The 19,678-nt window shown below is 34.9% G+C and overlaps 1 protein-coding gene across 2 annotated transcripts in view; it reads left to right on the top strand.

The window, feature by feature from the left end:
• The window catches only part of GPC5 (glypican 5), a 762,590-nt gene that overhangs the window by 594,525 nt on the left and 148,387 nt on the right, over positions 1-19,678 (top strand). The window contains exon 7 of one of the 2 annotated variants that reach the window (XM_059144300.1): positions 13,041-13,284. The exons of the other annotated variant lie outside the window; for it this stretch is intronic. Within the exon in view, the coding sequence (XP_059000283.1) occupies positions 13,041-13,058 (18 nt within the window). The 3' untranslated portion in view covers positions 13,059-13,284. Of the gene's footprint in view, positions 1-13,040; positions 13,285-19,678 lie in introns of those variants that run through there. 2 annotated transcript variants of the gene reach the window in all.

The raw sequence follows: 19,678 nt of genomic DNA, 5'->3' as shown, positions 1-19,678 counted from the left end.
GAGTGTGCAATAAATCAGTTTTGAAAATGCCAAGTCAAATCAGGTGTGCTAAGCTATTAAGTAGTGTTTGGTTTACAACAAAACTAGAAATTGAGTTATAGAATTTGCTTTAGACACTTCATTTGCAAAGTACATAAGCAATACTAAAAGGTATGGCACATTTGCATATGCAACAATTTTATGCACTTGTTGGAAAAAAATTCAAACTGCAATGCAAAATAGGACTATTTGTATTTAAAGGAATAAAATCAATTCACAAAATTAAAGTTTTAAAGCTAATAATCACTCCTATAGTTTTAATATAATCTAGAAATTGTATTTTTCTTTATAATTAGATAAAAGCATACGACTTAAGCAAAACCATTCAGTATGCTCCCCTGTAAACTAATTCTGTGACCAAAGGACAGTCATACCTTCTTGGAGAATGGGACAGTTTTGCTGTGTCAGTAAGGTCTACATTTTTTTCTGGTCTCAGTTTTCTATAGCTATCCTCAGGATTTATTACTAAAAGTGAAAAGCGACGTTTAGTCATTTACTTCTTTTAATTTGCTTATATGACATGTTGCATAATATTTCATTAAGGAGAAAAGTTCCTCTTAAACAAACAAATGATATGCTAGACACCATGGTCTTTTTTTATTGCTAGTATGTATTCTATGTTGCTAGGAACAGCAAGAATTTATCATTATGTCTTAACATGTTTTCAAGTTTTGATGTTGGTGAAGCCATGCTTCTGTTTTTATATTTTAATTTTTTTTCACTTTACATGCTTTCTTATCTCCTAAAGATCAAGCGATGAAGTCAAAGAAAGAAGGCTAAAATGATTAGGAAAGGAAGAATTGTTTTTTTTTTTTTTTTTTTTTTTTATTGATTGGGGTTTATATTCTGGTCATTCTGTAGAGCATTTTTGTTATGAATTAATAACTGTTGACTAAATAACTGATAATATAGTAGTAGGTGTTCATTTGTACATAATATACTTTTAGGACCTGTTAGTGGGTCTAGCTGACTAAATAATGTCTCTGCTCATTTGCATTGGTTTAGTCCATATCCAATTTTTATATTCAGTTACTTATATATAACTCTAAACTTTTTCAGACATTTATAGAAGCATATGACAGGGTTTCTTTTCAGTAAAGTTTGTCTATTAGAGGATGTTGTCATATTTAGTGTAGTAATAACCAAATATGCGTAATCCTACAAAATGATTACTATAAAAAACTTCAATTTATTTCAAAGAAGCTGTTAGTATTTAAGACATCTTTCTTGAATTTAACGTGTGTATTTGCACATTATTTGAATATCCAAATTTGTGGGTGAGTTGATTTTGTAAAATAGTAAACTTTCGAGTCCAGAAAACAATGTGGATTATCAAGATGCATATTAATCTATTTGTGATGAAGGAGGAACTCTCCAGTTCCATAATGGTTTGCCTTCTGACTCTGAAATCGTGTTCCAAGGAGAATGAAAAGATTTCTTTTATTCTTTATAGTTGAAGTACAATTTACATGCAGTGAAATGCACAGATCTTAAACAGGCAATTTGGTGGATTTTAACAAATGCTAAATCTATGTAATACACATTCCTCACCCTTCATTTAGCAAACATTTATTGAACACCAGGTGAGAGCCCCTAGTTGCTAGAGATACAGTTATGAATCAGGTCAAATTATCACAGAGAGATATGGGGAGGAAGTCGAGAAAATGTGTCATTAAGTGGTAGAACCTCTATTATGTAAGTATTTACAGGAAGGAGAAACAGCCAGAGAGTGGATCACTTTGATTTGGGCAAGCAGATTCAGAAAGACTGCCTATCAGAGGTGAGATTTGCCCTCCACGCTACCACTTCATGAATTGGCAGGCAAAGTGGGAGATGCCAGATTTGCATTATAATTCCCAGCAACCTGGGACCAAAGGCTCTTTCTTCAAATCAATTTCTTTTTTTTTTTAAAGATTTTATTTATTTATTTGACACAGAGAGATCGATCACAAGTAGGCAGAGAGGCAGGCAGAGAGAGAGGGGGAAGCAGGCTCCCTGCTGAGCAGAGAGCCTGATGTGGGACCCGATCCCAGAACCCTGAGATCATGACCTGAGCTGAAAGCAGAGGCTTAACCCACTGAGCCACCCAGGTGCCCTTCAAATCAATTTCTTAAGTTGATTAATGGGTAAATGTCATAGTACTTGTTCAGTGTCATGAGATTCACTGCAATCCCCAAAACAGTTGGGTTTACATCATTAATAATAACATTCTTATAAATTGCATTCCATAGTCACTTAAATTTCCAAGTGAAAGTTTCATGTTTTTTTTTTTTAATTTCAAATGTCACAGTGTGTTAGGTCCCATTAAAGAAAATGACCAAATGGTTGTCCAAATCAAATAAACTTGTTGCCTATTGAAAGGGCTGTGGGAAGGATAAAACATAGAGTGAAACCTTATTAAAAAAAAAAAAAAAAAACCTTCCTTATTATTGATGAATGAAAGGTATCTTATTATTCCTACCATGTTTGGGTCTGAGAGAGAGATTATTGAAAATGAACCGAGAGGTTTGAAAAATCAACTCTGCAGCAAATTTAAAATAAATAAGTTAAAAGAGCTTGTAGCTGAACTTTAAGGTGCATTCAAAACAAAAATATGATTTTCTTTTGAATCATTAGAATGAACAATTAAAAAGGTTTTTCCTGACTAAAAAGTTAAAAGCATTAATGATATATCATGAAGGAGTTTTAGATACCATAAGTTTAACATACAAAGTTTAATATATAAAAATTCATATAAAGAAGCTACTGATGGGAATGATGTTCTTGGGAATTCTGTGCATTAATAAATTGATCTAAATAAATGGCATGGGCAGCTTATTACTTACCTCAAAGTTACTAAAATTTTAATTATTTAAGAGTGGTACTTTAGTTCAAAATTGATTTTGGGGGGAAATAATTAAATGGCTGAATATTACTAAGAGCTGCCATTTTGCTCCAGCTCTGGTCTAAATTTAGCAGATTCCTTATCAGAATTTGATGGCTCAAACTCCAAGTTACAGGAACATAGACACAGAGGTTTTACAAAAATACCTCAGCAGAATTGGAATAAAACCAATGGCTCTATTATATCACCATAAACGTTCACCAATGCCATTTTGCCACTTGTAATATGTTGGACTATTAATAGAAAGGTTGTGGGATAGCCCGAGGTCATTTCTCACTCTAAATCGTCTTTTTCAACCATGACTGCACATTGGAACCACCCGGGAGTTTTAAAAATTACTGATGTCAGGGTTCCACCCCTAGAGTTTTTGATGTAATTGGTCTGAGATGCAGCTGGACATCAGGACTGCCAGAAAGGTTGAGAAACGCAGCTCTAGAGAAATGTGAAATGTGAGAAGCTTGGAGATTTTAAAGGAAACCCCAGAGACCACTGTGCTACAGAAATTACAGCAAAATAACTTGCTGTACATTGCTGAAAGATAGGACACACAGTGTCAAGTAGAAAATGCCTCAAGAAGAACTTCTTCCAATATATTACAGTATTTATCATAGATTTAAAACAGTCTGTTCAGAGAACATCTTACGAGAACAGCAACCAAAGCAATTCTCAATAAAACCAATTGTGTTGATAATTTTGGTTCATAAAATTTTGATGATGCAGAGAAAGTAGAACCTCTCGAATCAGTGATGTTGTTAAGTATCAAAATAACACTTTTGAGAGCAACTGAAAATTACAGTTACATTACAACAAGGTATTTCTGTTATGTGATTGGGATCATTGCCTTACTTTTGCTTGATTTTTCTGTTAAAGTAGTAACCAAATAGCTATGAGTTGTATTATTTTATAAGTGATCTCTAATATCCACAACATAAATGGGACCACAAAAAGTTTACCCCAGTTTCTGTGGAACCCATAAATAATTGCTTTCGGGGGATGTTTAAATGAAATTATTTCCTTGGCTGCAAGGGTGATTGGTAAAGATTTGTCCTTAGTGAGTAATAAGAAGACTGTACTTGGATATAAAAATAGTAAAGACATAATTAGTTTTTTTTTCTTAAAAGAAGGAAAAAGCTTTTTAAAGCTAAATTCCATGTTTCGCAAAGTTAATGAGTCCCTAAATTCCTAAAGCTGCATATTGGTGTGTAAATGAGCACTCCAAACCAATAGAGAATAACCTTAATATTCATGGATATTTAGCTCCAACCTGATTTCTTCTTATCATTCTGTATCTCCTAGGTTTAAATCAAACATATGTTTTGGCTCCTAAAGTCCCCTAATAACTTTTACTTTCCTGACAACGTCCTTTATTAATGGGTTATTTTTTGAGAGGTCATTTATCTGGAACAAATTAAATTTACATTTTCAAAATTATACATTGGGTCAGTTGACCAGATCTTTGATCTCTTCTATGTTTCCAGCTAACAAGTTTGGTTATTGATATATGGATATTCAGAAATATTTATTAAAAGTATACATTTTATTAATTGCTTTTTGAAGGAACTAGTGTAAGCTAGTTATTTTTTAAGATGCTTGGAATTTTACATATTCATCCTGTCAATTGTAGTGAATAATTTGCAAGCCTGTAGCTGTATGATCATTTTGAATATCAGTAACTGAATATGTAAGAGTTTGAAAATACAGGATTTTAAGTATGGGCTAAAGAGTTTGAACTTTAAGTAATTAGCCAATAAAATTTAAAAAATATTCCACTTTTAGTGGAAGATTAGTTTTTCTTTTGAAGGGGAATTTTTATAGAACAGATAGAAATTGAAAAATGGAGGCAGAAGCTTAAGGGGGAAAGATGGTAGAAAAACCTGGAAAGTTTTGGACCTGGGAAGGATAGAGTACTCAAGGACGTGAAAACAGAAGTTACTCTGTAATGTTAGAGGCTAAGGGCTGCCATATGCTAATGTAGTCCTGGGCTATGCTAATTGCTCTATGTCCAGTTGGCCCTCTGAAGTGATTTGTATCAAGAAGGGGTTTCGTGGGGCTCAGTGGGGTAGGCCGCTGCCTTCGGCTCAGGTCATGATCTCAGGGTCCTGGGATCGAGTCCTGCATCGGGCTCTCTGCTCAGCAGGGGGCCTGCTTCCCTCTCTCTGCCTGCCTCTCCATCTACTTGTGATTTCTCTCTGTCAAATAAATAAATAAAATCTTTAAAAAAAAATAAAATAAAAAAAAAAAAGAAGGGGTTTCGTAAATACCTGCTAAATGAATGTTAGATGGTGGGATTGGGGGGGTGTGTATGACTGAATGTGAGAGGATGTTGATGAATTACCCAGATTTTTTACATTCAGTTTTGATAGAACAAACCTGGAAAGAGAAACAAAAGAAAATAGAAAAGATAAATGGATCCCAGAGAAGAGCAAAGCACCCTATAAAGTGGTGGTCACCCAGGGTATCTATTGGCTTTCTTTCTTTTTTTCCTCCTCCTTTTTTTTTTTTCAAGATTTTATTTATTTATTTGACAGAGAGAGAGATCACAAGTAGGCAGAAATGGAGGCAGGTGGCAGGGTGGGGGGAAGCAGACTCCCTGCTGTGCAGAGAGCCCGACTGGGGACTCGATCCCGGGACCCTGAGATCATGACCCAAGCTGAAGGCAGAGGCTTAACCCACTGAGCCACCCAGGAGTCCCATCTATTGGCTTTCTTATTCCATGGACCAGCAGCTTATCCTATGATTTCCAGAGTAGAGGTTTCCAGAGTTAATATGTCCCCTTCCCCATTCTCCATTTCCCTATGTCACAGTCCTGGGGCCTCAGAGGAAAATTAGCCCCTCTTCCGAGAGAGGGGTGGGCCAATGCTATACAGTTTTCAGTATCATCTTTCAAATTACTCATTTTCACAAATGTTGACTAATCAGGCTGAGAAAATAAAATGAAAACAAGCAGACTTGGTTTGAGGGACATATGATTTGTTTCAGGATAGTGCTTCTTTAGTGAAAAATGAATCCTGCTAGACATGCATGAGCTTGCTTCTAATCCAAGATAAATAAGATGTGTTTCACTGGAAAATTGCAGATATATCAAAGAGTAACTTGACAGCAAGTGTACAGAGTACTGTAAAAATGCCCCCCCTTTTATGTGCATGTAATTCTTACATCAATGCAAGAGGGTTAAATACCAGCTTTACTTAATACATTTTGTATCAACTTCTGTACAATTTTTTTTTGAAGTAAGAAGAGGAGAAAGAGGAGAACATTAATTCCAGATGACTTTAATCAAATGTTAGAAAGTTGAACATTCATAGGCTTCCAAATATCTGTTGGCTAGTTGACATTTACAAACACTTCACTAGGTAAGCTTACTCCCTTAGCAATATTAGGGTTCTGGCAACAAGAAAAGGATGTGTGAAATGAAATATGCCATTCAAAGATAGTAAAGAAAGAGGAGACTATTTGTAATCACTATTGGGGAAAATCACAAGAACCAAATCTTTCTATTTAAACATCCTGTTAAAACATTGCAAAAATCCCATAGTCTTTTACTTAAAGTATTTGTAACTATTAGCTCCATTTCTAACATTAAACTTGAAGGTCATTTTTTGAGGGGCAAGTTATCTATTTAAATGAGGAAGCAGTGTGGCTTAAATTCCTGAGTGTTCTCTGTTGTTACTGAATGAGAACAGAAGACAGTATTAAGAAAAAGGGTAGTATTTATAAGGATTGCTTAAGAATTCAAGCTGGGGATCTACTAATTGTAATGCTTTAATGCTGGTACATGTGCCCCATCCAGTTGCAGGAAAACAAAATCTTAATTTCCAGTCATATGTCCTAAGAACAGAAGAAATCTGACATAACGATTATTAAATTCCCAAGTAGTATGCAAACACTTGCCAATTATTATTGCAACCTAACATGGCAGCTGGAGGAAAGGACTCCAAGCAACATTGTATAGTTGATCATAATGAATGTTTACTGGTCAAATGTGTCATCTCAGAAATGTGAAAATATGGAAATAACTCTAGGGTTTCTGGTTACTATGTCTATTAAGTTCTGTAAGTTGTCTAACTTCAAAGGCAAAAGAGTTTATAAAATATAATGCCTACTGTATTTGATATCAGTCTCTGTTTCTATTTGCCTATATATTTCTCCCCTGATATATGTATATATATATATCAGAGGAGAAATATATCAGGGATATATATATATATATCCATATGTATATACATAGCCACATGTGTGCACATCCATACCTGTACCTAAGGCTATATACCCAAATGTCATAAGTGGTTATTGTTAAAATGAGACTGGTAGATTATCTTCATTTTCTACCTTTTACTAGTCTGCATTAATTACAAATTTTTAACTAAGCTTGTGTTACGTTTTAAAAAGTAAGAGATAAGGGGCACTTGGGTGGCTCAGTGGGTTAAGCCACTGCCTTCGGCTCGGGTCATGATCTCAGGGTCCTGGGATGGAGCCCCACATCGGGCTCTCTGCTCAGCAGGGAGCCTGCTTCCCCCTGCCTCTCTGCCTACTTGTGATCTCTCTCTCTCTCTGTGTGTCAAATAAATAAATAAATAAATAAATCTTTAAAAAAAAAGGTAAGAGATAAGAAACTTGTCAATTTTTGCTAAATAAAAAAAGAATACTTAGGGAATCAAGACATTCTTAGTAGTCTATGATTTGTATCTAAAAATGGTCTTCAATAATGAGATAGTCCTAATACCTCTGCGGACATCCCCAATCCCAAGTAACTTGAGTATTTTGTTGTTGTTGTTCTTATTGGAGAGGTACATTTAACATTATTTAAATAATTTGAAAAATTATTAAAACTTTCCAGAACATATAAAAAAATTCTAATCAATTTTATGAAGTTAACAAAACATTGATCATATATATAGAATTTTATTTTCCAATTGGTTATTGCTAGTTTAATGAAATGTTTCCCTAGATTTTTATATGCAGATATCTCAACCAGTGATCTTGCTAGCTACATGTACTTATCAATTCTAACATTTAATTTTTTCTGTGCATACAATGCAATTTGCAAATAATGACTAGTATATTTCTTTTTTTTGCCAATACTTAGGCACTTTTTAATTTTTCTTTTATTGAACTGGCTGGGGAATCTTGTCTTGTTTTGATCTTGGAAGGAAAGCTTTCAATACCTCCTTATTAATTATGACATTTGTTTTAGGTGTTATGACTATCTCTAATCAGGTTAAAGAAATTCTGTTCTATTCCTCATTTGTACATTTAAAAAAATACAATTTTGTGCTTCCTTTGAGATAAGATTATCTCTTCCAAACAGTTAATACTATAAATTACATTGATTTTATGAGGTTAAAATAATCTTGTATTATTGGAATAAACCTGTTGTTTTCATTTATTATAGTTTTTTATTGAACTATAATTCATATACCATAAAGTTCACCATTTAAGATATACAATTCAGTGATTAGTATATTCATAAAATGATGTAATAATCTCCAGAAATTCCAGAACAGTTTTATCACTGAAAAACACCAAATTCTGTACCTCCTATGAGTAAGGTCCTATTAACTCCTCTCCCCAGCCCCCGGGAGTGACTCGTCTACTTTCCGTTTCTATGGATTTGCTGTTTCTGAACATCCTGTTTAAGCAGAGTCACACAATACATTCTGTGTCTGGTTTTATTCACTTCAAAATGTCTTCAAGTTCCATTCCTGGTGAAGCACGTTGTTCATTCCTTATTATGGTTGATAAAACGTGGGCATGCCACTGGTTTATCCATTCAGTTGATGGACGTTTGGGCAGTTTCTGGGTTTTGGCTATTATGGATAAAGATGCTACAGACATTTGTGTGCAAGTTTCCGGTAGACATATGTCTTCCATTCTCTTGGGTATATACCTAGGAGTGAAATCGCTGGGACATTTGGTCACTCTAAGTTTAACTTTGGGGAGGAAATGCAAAACTGTTTTCCAAAGTAGCTGTGCTATTCCCACCAGAAATACATGAGGGATTGTCTCCACGCTGCCACCCTAGTGAATGGTAAATGGTGGCCCATTATAATTTTGGTTTGCTTTTCCCTCCTGGCTAACAATATTGAACATCTTTCCATGTGCTTTTTGCACATTTGTGTATCTTCTTTGGAGAACTGTCTCCTCAAATCCCTTTCTCATTTGTCATGACTTAGCTCTAAGAGTTGTATGCATATTCTAAATACAAGTCCTTTATGGGGTATCTGATTTGTAAACATTTCCTCCCATTCTATGAGTTGTCTTTTCACTTTCTTGCTGGTTTATTGTATGCATAGAACATTTCATTTTTTGTTGTTTATAATTTGGTGTTACTTTAAGAAGCCCTGGTCTAATCCAAGGTTGTGAAGATTTTTACTTATCTTTTCTTTTAAGACTCTTATACTTTTAGCTCTTACACTTAGGTTTCAATCCACTTTGCCTTACTTTTTGTATATGATATAAGGTCAGAATCTAACTTCATCCTTTTGCATGTGTGTATACAATTTTCTCAGCACTATTATTTCCCTGTTGAATTGTCTTGCCCCCCTTGTCAAGAATCAGTTAGCTATAAATATAATGGTTTATTTCTGAATACTCAATTTTATTCCATTGACCTTTATGTCTATCTTTAAGTCAGCACCACATTGATAAAATTATATTAACTATGTAAAAAGTTGGAAATCTGGAAGTATGAGTCTTTCAAATTTTTTGCTGCTTTTCAAGATTACTTGGGCTATTCTGGGTCCTTGGCTATATTAGTTTCCTAGTGCTGATATATCAACTCACCATAAATTTATGATTTTACAGTGCTGAAGGTAATGGCCTAAAGTTAAGGTGTCAGTGGCAAGGCTGCATTCCTTCTGGAGTGTCTGGATAGGAATGGGTTTCCTTGCATTTTGTAGTTTCTAGAGGGCCTCTCCCTTCCTTGGCTTGTGATCCAACTTACCATCAGTCAGTCCAGTATCTTCCTCGCATCAGTCCAGTATCTTCCATCATCCCATTTATTTCTCTGGTTCTACTAGTCATGCCTTCCTCTTTCATTTATAAGGATTGCACTGGGCCAACTCAGGTCATCCATGATAATTTACTTGAACTGAAACTCCTCAATGTAATCATATTTAAGTTTCTTTAGTCATGTAAACTGAACTCTTCCCAGGTTCTGGGACCTGAACATCTTTTTGGGAACTATTATTCTCTTATCACACTTGGATTTTCATATGAATGTTAGGAACAGCTTGTCAATTTCTGCAATGAGTCAACTAAAATTTTGATCATGGGTAGTGAATTTGAAGAATGCTTTGGGGTATATTACCATCTTAGCGATATTGAGCCCTCAGACCCATGAACATGACATGTCTTTCCATTTAATTTCTTTAAGTGATGCTTTGTAGTTTTCATTTGTACAAATTTTATACTTTGTTAGTTTAAATTTATTCTTTTGTCATTCTTTTAAGTGTGGTTTCGAATGGAAATATTTTATTTATTTTAGTTCCTGGAATAAATCACTCACACTTATGATACATAATCCTTTTTATATGTTGCTACATTTGATTTGATAGTTTTTTTGTTTGTTTGTTTTTACAGATTTTTGTTTCTCTAGCCATAAGAGATATTTAGTGGATAGTTTTTCTTTCTTTTAATATCTTTGCCACCATTTTGGTATCAGACTTCATAGGATGAGCTGGAATGTGTTCTTTCCCTGTCTATTTTTTGGAGGCGTTTGTGAATGATTAGTGATGATTTTTCTTTTAACATTTGGTAGAACTTACCAGGGTAGCCATCTAGTTTTTGGGCCATATGGCTTTTTCTTTAGAGAAAACATATTGATTACTAATTCAATCTCTTTACTTATTATAGATCCATTCAGATTTTACATTTCTCCTTGGATCAGTTTGGTAGTTTGTGACTTCGTAGGACATTGTTCATTTTATGTAGGTCATCTAATTTGTTGGCTTATCAATGTTTGTAGTATTTTCTAGATTTTTTTGAAGAGTTTTTATTTATTTGACAGATATATATATGTGTGTGTGTGTGTGGAGAGAGAGAGAGAGAGAACAAGCAGAGGGAGTGGCAGAGGGAGAGGGAGAAGCAGGCTACCCGCTGAGCAAGGATTCCCCATGTGGGACTTGTTCCCAGGACCCTAGGATCACGCCCTGAGCTGAAGTCAGATGCTCGACTAACTGAGTCACCCAGGTGCCCCCATAGATTTTCTTACATTCTTCTTGTATCTGTGAGGTGGATAGTGATGCTCCCATTTTTTTCCTTGCTTTAGTCGTTTGAGTCTTCTTTCTTTTATTTTTGGTCAATATAACTAAAGGTTTGGGGGGGGGGTCTTGGTTTGTGTTTCCAAATAATGAACTTTGGCTTCATTAATTCTTCTCTTTTGCTTTTCTACTCACTAATTCCTTTATTTCCACTGTAACCATGATCATGATTATTTCCTTTCTTTTGCTTGTTTTGGATTTAGTTTGTTCTCTTTGTATTTCTTTCTTTCTTTTTAATGGACAGTTGAGCTATTTCTATGACTTTTTCTATTCTTTTTATTTTCTGTTCTTCACAATGGATAATCTTGATGGGTTATCTTCAAGATTTCTTTTCTTTCTTTCTTTTTTTTTTTATAAAGGTTTTTATTTATTTGACAGACAGAGATCACAAATAGACAGAGAGGCAGGCAGAGAGAGTTGGGGAAGCAGGCTCCCTGCTGAGCAGAGAGCCCAATGTGGGACTTGATCACAGGACCCTGAGATCATGACCTGAGCCGAAGGCAGAGGCTTAACACACTGAGCCATCCAGGCGACCCATTTTCAAGTTTTCTGATTCTTTCTTTTGTTCATTGAAATTGGCTGTTGAGCCTTTCTTGTGAATTTTTAAATTTTTTGTCTAATAAACTGAACATCTCAGCCTCCTCTGGGATAGTTCTATTAACTGTTCACTGTTGTGTGCATGGACAGTGATTTCATGTTTCTTTGCATGTGCTGTATTGTTTTATTGAAAACTGGACCTATTAAAGTATACAATGTTGCAACTCAAAATCAAATTTGTCCTTCTATAGGGTTTTTCTCTCCTTGTTGATGTTTGTCGTTGTGTTGCTGTTTATTAATGACTGTCTGAAATGAATTCCATAACTCTATAAACAATGTATTCATTGTCATAAGTGGCCACTAGTTTCCATTCACTTCTTGCTTGTGTAGTTCCTGAGATTCATCCAGAAGTAAGAGAGGAGTCCTCCTCAGGTCTTCATGGGCATATAAATGGAGCCCTGAATATGAGCATGGCATTTAATTTCATGCATCCATCAATCACAAAACTCACCAGAAAGCTCACTGTTCTTATTGAGATTCAGTTGTTCTTCTCGGAAAAGAAAAAAAAACAAAAAACCTTTTCAGATTGTTATAAACCATTTCCAAAGCACTGAAAATTGGATTTTGACAATTTTGCCAAGCTCCCATTTTTTTTATGGAAGAGAAAATTTTCATGAATCTTTATTCTACTATATCTGCTGATGTCACTCCCACTGATTACACTTTTGATGTACCATTGAAGTCACTTTTCTAATATTTTATCTAAAATCTTAACAACTACATTTCTGATAAAGATTGTAGCTATCTTTCTTGTAATGTCTTGGGTTTTTCCATACAGAGATGATGTTGACCTGAGGCTATTATTTTCTCTTTTTTGGGGGGGGGGGTAATTTTTTGTAATTCTCTGGAAGAATTTGTATAAAATTGGTGTTGCATCATCCTTAAAGTGGATGGTATAATTGTGGTAAAACCATATGAGTCAAAAATTTTCTTGACGAGAAGGTTTTTCAGTGTGGATTTGATTTAGTTAATACATATGAGACTATTCAAACTTTACTTTTTTTGAGTTATATTTTATGTTGAAATGTACTGCTGTTTTTGTTATTAATATTCCCTTATCCATTCTTAGTGTCTGTGAGATTTATAATGACAAATAACCTTCTTTTTTTTCCATTCCTTATATTAATTATTTGTGCTGTAAATGGATTGCTCTACTTATTTGTAATTATTATTTTGCAGATACTTTCTCATTGTGTTGAATAGACCTATTTAAATATAATTACCTCAGACTATTTTTTAATGTCTTTTAAAAAAATTAGGCAATTCATAATGGCTGAATCTTGGAAGCAACCAATGTGTCTTTCAATAGGAGAATGGATGAGTAAACTGTGGTACATCAATACAATAGACTATTATTCTGCACTGTCAAAAATGAGCTATCAAACCAAGAAAAGACATGGAGAGAACTTGAATTCACATTGTTAAGTAAAAGAAGCCAACCTGGAAATTCTACATACTGTAATTTCAACTATATGACATTTTGGGAAAGGCAAAACTCTGGAGACAATACTCTGGAGAGGGGAGGGATGAATAGGCAGAACACAGAGGATTTTTAGTGCAGTGAAAATACTCTGTATTCTATTATACTAATGGATACATGTTGTACATTTGTCTAAACTTTCAAAATATACAACAGTAAGAGTGAACACTAATCTAAACTCTGGACTTGGGGTAGTTATGATGTGTCAGTATAGGTTCATCAGTTGTCCCCCACTCTGGTGGGGGACATGGCTAGGGGAGGAAGCTAGGCATGGGTATGTGTGTTGCTGGGGAGGGGAGAAGTTTATGTGAAACCTCCGTACCATTCTGTTAAGTTTGTTTCAAACCTAAGACTACCCAAAAAATAGTCTTTGGGAACAAAAAAAATCTTAAAAAAGATTACACATCATCGATTTTCTAAAAACCATGTAAAACATCAACATAGAGGAAAGCTGTCACTAGTTTAAAAAAAAAAAAATACCATTAGTGAAGTGTTTTCTCCTTGATGGATTCAAGAAGAGAAGAAAATAGATGGATGGTCTCTCTAATCAAAAACGTATAGTTTTTATTCAGGTGTCTGAATGGATTAACTAAATTAAAATAACATTAAAATGTGTGTTTAAGTGTGTGTGTGCTCCTGTTCACCAATCCTGGTAGTTTAGAAATGTAGAAGTTTAGAAGAACATGCTTTGAATAAATTATGTACAGTTGACTTACTATTAATAAAATAATGAGTTCATTGTTGCAGTACGTCTTCTATGAAACAATACTGTTTTAAATCTAAGAGTGCCTTCTATCTCTTTAATTATCAAAAATGCTTAAATTTGTCTGAATTAAAGTGTTCCTCCAATGAACATATTTTCTGTTTCTATAGTAAGTGTTTTGAAAACCTCTGAGCTATGTCAAGCACATACACACACGTGCGAACACCAACACACAGAGCTATAAAACAAGATGGAGTCCTAGAGGACAAGTTTCTGTAGTTTTCATTCATTCATTCACTCATTCATTTATTCATTCAACAAATATAAGAGTTTGATCCCAGGCTAATGCCTAAATGAATAAAACATGATCCTACTATTGAGAGCATCACAGTATATTAACTTTATAAACTGACTTGAAATCTCCTCCTGGGCAAAATACTAAACCTCTCATATATAATAATGGCTTCATTTACAATTTATAAGATGATGACTGCCAAATTATACTATCAGCTTGACTTTTATCCAGAACTGCCAAATCTGTATATAAAACTGCTTTCAAAACATATCCACCCAGAATTCCCACAGGCACTTCAAACTCAACATGTTCAAAATAGAACTCATTATTTTCCCCCATAAAATCCTTCCCTGCCTCCCCCCATTTATACTCTTGATTAATCTGGTAGTAGAATAAAGACCCCAAAGGTGTTCCATGCTTACAATCTTTGGATACATTGCATTTCATGACAAAAGAGACTCTGTTAAAAATCTTAAGATAAGGACATTATCTTGTATTATTTTGATTAGCCCAATGTAGTAACATGAGCTCTTAAAAGCTGGGAGCTTTCTCTAGTCCGTATCTGAGAAATAGGGCAGATGGGAAAGTCATAGAGATGGGTAGTGTGGTTGCTGGGTAGTCTGCATGGAAACCATGACAAGGAATGTAGGTAGTCTCTAGGAGCAGAGATGGCCTCCAGCTGACAGACCATAAAGTGGGGGAGGTGCTTACTATAACACGGGGAACTGAATTTGGCCAAGTATCTGAATGAGCTTTGAAGCAGATGTCTCTCCAGAACCTCTGGAGTCTTAGAGTTAATTGTATTATTATCTGAATACAACATACTTTTTAAAACCACATAAACCTCATGCTTTTCTCATTGTACAGAAGTCATTTTCTCTACCTTGAAAACTCTCTTCAGTGTTATTTATCCTCCTTGGTCTTCCTCTTGGGTGTCCACTCAAATGCTCTATTGAGCACAACGTCTTTCTCGATGCTCCCAAGTGAATCTAGTCCCACTTCACTTTTCACCTGTCAATTTACAAGGACTTGCATTACCGTAGTCGCCTCTTACGGGAATGTTTTTATTCACATGTCAGTCTCCCCACTAAACCGTTAACATCATTTTTGCTCATTTTTCTAGTCCCTGTCAATTGTTGAGCTTATATAGACTCTGTGAAGTGTATGTATTACCTCCCACATCAGAATGGCTATTATCAAGAAGACAAGAGATAACAAATGTTGGTAAGGATGTGGAGAAAAGGGAACTCTTGTGCATTGTTGATGGGAAGGCAGAATGGTGCAGCCACTGTGAAAAATAGTATGGAGGTTTCTCAAAACTTTAAAAAATAGAACTACCTTATGATTCAGCAGTTTCACTCCTGGGTATATTTCCAAAAGAAATGAAAACAGGAAATCAAAAAGATATCTGCCCTTTCACGTTCATTGCAACATTATTTACAAGAGCCAATATGTAGAATTGACCTGTGTCTATAGACAGATGAATGGATAAAGAAGATGAGATATGTATTTACATACAATGGAATATTATGCAACCCTGAGAAAGAGGGAAATTCTGTCATTTGGAACAACATAGATGGACCTTGAGGGCATTAGGCTGTGTGAGATAAGTCAGACCGAGAAGGACAAATGTTTTATGATCTCTCTAATATGTGAAATTGAAAAATACCAAATTCGTAAAAACAGAGTATGGAATTTAATTATTGTGGGCTGGAGGTTGGGAGAATTAGGGAGATGATGTTTAACGATACAGTAGATAAATAAGTCCTGAACATATAATGCACAGAATGGTTATAAACAACAAGACTGTATTATAAACTTGTAAGACTAGATCTTAATTGTTTCCACCACATACACAAATATACACACACACAAAAAAAACCCCCTGATAATTATGTGACATGACATAAGTGTTAACTCACACCACAGAGGTCATCATATATATATGTATGATAACATACATAAACATATATATACACATATAAATACATATATATGTGATAACTGCTGTAGTTTGAGTTAACACTTATGTGTACACCTTAAATTTATACAATGTTGTATGTCAATTATATCTAAATAAATATAAATCAAAAAAATAAATGTATATGAACTAGTGAAGTAAGAAAGATATGGTCTCAGATAACTTTACCTAAAACAACTACTTTAGTCTTTCAATCTATAAAATCCCTCTGCTCTAGTATTTTATTCTTTTGTTGCTATTCATGGATTTTATCCATTTAAAGAAATTTTCTTACCGATAGCCCAAATTCTTCTGTATATCTTTTGTTTTATAAAATATATTGCAAATTTTTGTCTGGTTAGCAACATATCTTTATATTTTATTGTGAATGATATTATAGAGCTTTACAATTTATATGAAACCAAAGTGGTCAGTATTTTCCTCTTTGGGTTCTTCTTGGATTTTAGTCTGAATGCATTTTCTACCTCAAGGTCAGATAAATATCTACCTATATTTTCTTTTGGGTGTTTCTTTTAGGTGTTTCTTTGGGTAGTCTTTTGGGTCTAAATGAAATTATTCTGAAGTGTGAAACTACTTTATTTTTCCAGCTAGTTAACTAGTTATCCTGCTTTCAGCATTACCTGCTGCATAGGATTTTCTTCTTCTATTAACTTGAAATCTCAAAAACTGCCTTGGAAAAAATTCATCGATTTGTCTATTCTTGTATTTGTACAACACTGTTTAATTACTGTCATTACAAACCTACCTCAGCTTTCTGCAGCCTTTTTTAGATGGTTTTCAATATTTATTCTTCCAGATTAAATTTAATATTTTAAATCAAAAGCTAAAAAAAAATGCTCCATCAAATTTGTATTTTTTTGGAGAAAATTGACAAATAATAAATTTGTATTTATGTAGTTCTTTTAAATGTCTAAGGAAAATGATATTTTCTTCATATCTATATATTTATTTACATATATTTATTATATTTATTTCTAATTCTTTAAAGATGAATTTTTGGTAATTTTTTAATTTAGACAGCTAATGTTATTTTTTAAATAAATAAAATAAGGGACACCTAGGTGACTCAGAGGGTTAAGCCACTGTGTTCGGCTCAGGTCATGATCCCAGGGCTCTCTGCTCAGCAGGGAGCCTACTTCCTCTTCTCTCTCTGTCTGCCTGCCTCTCTGCCTACTTGTGATCTCTCTCTCTCTCTCTGTTAAGTAAATAAATAAAATCTTTTTTAAAAATTAAAATAAAATAAATAAAATAATAGGCAAAAATAATCAGGCACAAAAAGAGAAAAGGAAAAGTAATTGCAGTCTTAAATATAGTAGAAGTCAAGGAAAAATCCTCTTTTACTTTGGATTTTGGATTTCCTGTGTTCTAGTCTTATTTCAGGTCTACTCTCTTTCCATGCCAGTGTCTCTCAAAGCCACCTTTCTCTCTTTGGCATGCTCTTCCATTTTCCTAAAAGCTATGGCTCATATTTTTTTGTGGATAAAAAGGAGATTTTTCCGAGTTTTCTTCTGTTTTATGTGTTAAATCTTTTTTATGGGTTTGTTATTTTTGAATGCAGAATATTTTGATGTCAGATGCCTGTGCAAAATCAGCTGGTTCATTTGTAACTACAGAGATTGATATTTAAGCCATACTTTCTCCAGTAGGACACACAGTTGGCCCTTAGCCCCTTTGAGTTTCTATGTGGACAATAAGCTGTTCCCTTCTCAACTGTATTCCCGAGGGGCAATTTTATGGGCAGATCCCTAATCCAGTCTCTGGGCATTAATCAAGCATGGCTTTATTGGACTAGTCGAGGAGGGCCATCTGTGTTTTCACTCCAGACTGTATGCTAGAGATTCAATGCCTTTACTCTAGTTTTTATTTGTACCTTTGACTCTAACTGGCTTCTATAAAATTTCCTGTTGCAGGGTAATGATTTTCCTCAATGAAGCTGCCTTAACTCTGGTGTTAAAGGCATACTGTAAAGCTCTTTTAAATGTTCTTGAGGCCTCAGTCTTCTGTTTTGGTTAAGATAATATGTTGTAATGTATTGTAAGCTCATTTACAATGAATTCAGTGGAACACTTTCCATTATACTATTTATGACAGTGTGTCATAATTTGTTAGTATATGACTCTCCTATTACTGATCCCTGAGCATCTTGGAGGTAGGGCATGATACCTTATTTGTATCTTTATCCATAGAGTTTTTTCTGGCTTACACACAACTGCTCAATAAATCTTAATTGCTAAAGCATTTAATGCATTTGTCTTTTCCTCCTCAATTGAATTTTAATCTCAAATACATATTTACTTTATACCAGCTTTACAAATCTTAGCGCAGTGCTATATCCATTTTGCTTAGTAAACACCACATAAATCAAGGAGCATTCAGGAGAATTAGTGCAGGCATTCGAGCTTTATTTAGAACACTGTTATTACAGTTGGTCAAGTTGTCCTGGATGGCAGAGCAATCCAGGAAATCCAAGAAAAAAAAATTCTTGCATCAGGTTCCAGTTCCCACACTGACACTAGAAATAGGTCCCCGTGCTAGGTGTGGAGGATGTCACAATTTCCTTCGGACTCTCCAGAGCCTCTAACCTAAAAATAACATGCTGCTCTGCAAACAGGTTCAAAGTTAAAAAAAATAATAAAAGAAAAAAAGAAAAAAAAAAACCTTTTATCCTCCATGTCTGAAGAGATCACAGAACTTAACACCGTCTTGTGGAAGATGACTGAGACCATGACTGCTGGAACTCCTTCCCACCAGACTTGTTGTAGTCGTGCCTTTTCTCCTATTCCCATCTCCTCCAGTGTCACTCAGTTCACCTCAGAGTGTGTGAACAGTGGGAGCGCGTGCAGCCCATGGCCAGAACATAGCAAGTGGAGGCCTTGAGGAGAGAAGCTGTGGGAACAGTCGGGAGAGGCCAGATGGCTGGAGAAGCAGAGACAGCTGGGATGGAAGGCTTTCAAAAAGTTGAACCAAACTGCTGTTGAGGCAAGAACGATGAGGGGGTAGTAAAAAGAGATGACGTGACCTGCTATAGACTTTTGAGGGTAGGCACAGGGCGACAGGCCAAGACAGGGGACATACTATGGCTTAGAGGCATAGAAGAGATTTGAGGAGATCTTTGAAGAATATGTAAATTGACAGAGATGACAGGGAAAGCGTATTCCAAGTGCAAGCTATAACATATACTTAGGGAACTAAAACAAAACACAAAGGGAAATGGAAATATGCCAGCTTTGACTAGATCTCATAGCAGACCAGTCTTGAGAATGAACCTGGAAAGGTGAGTTTGTTTCACACTGTGGTGAGGAACATGTAATTCACTGTTTGGTCTGAACCCCAGTTCTGGATCCCCAGTTATTGAACATCATGGGGCAGTTGCCTTTCCTAAGAACTTCTAAAGATAGGAGGCATATATCTAGGCAGAAATTCGGAACTCTAGCCACA

Source organism: Mustela lutreola, chromosome 13, assembly GCF_030435805.1.
Source record: "Mustela lutreola isolate mMusLut2 chromosome 13, mMusLut2.pri, whole genome shotgun sequence".
Lineage (NCBI taxonomy): Eukaryota > Metazoa > Chordata > Mammalia > Carnivora > Mustelidae > Mustela > Mustela lutreola.
Note: the sequence above shows the minus strand (reverse complement) of the source record. Positions and strands in the feature narration are given on the sequence as shown.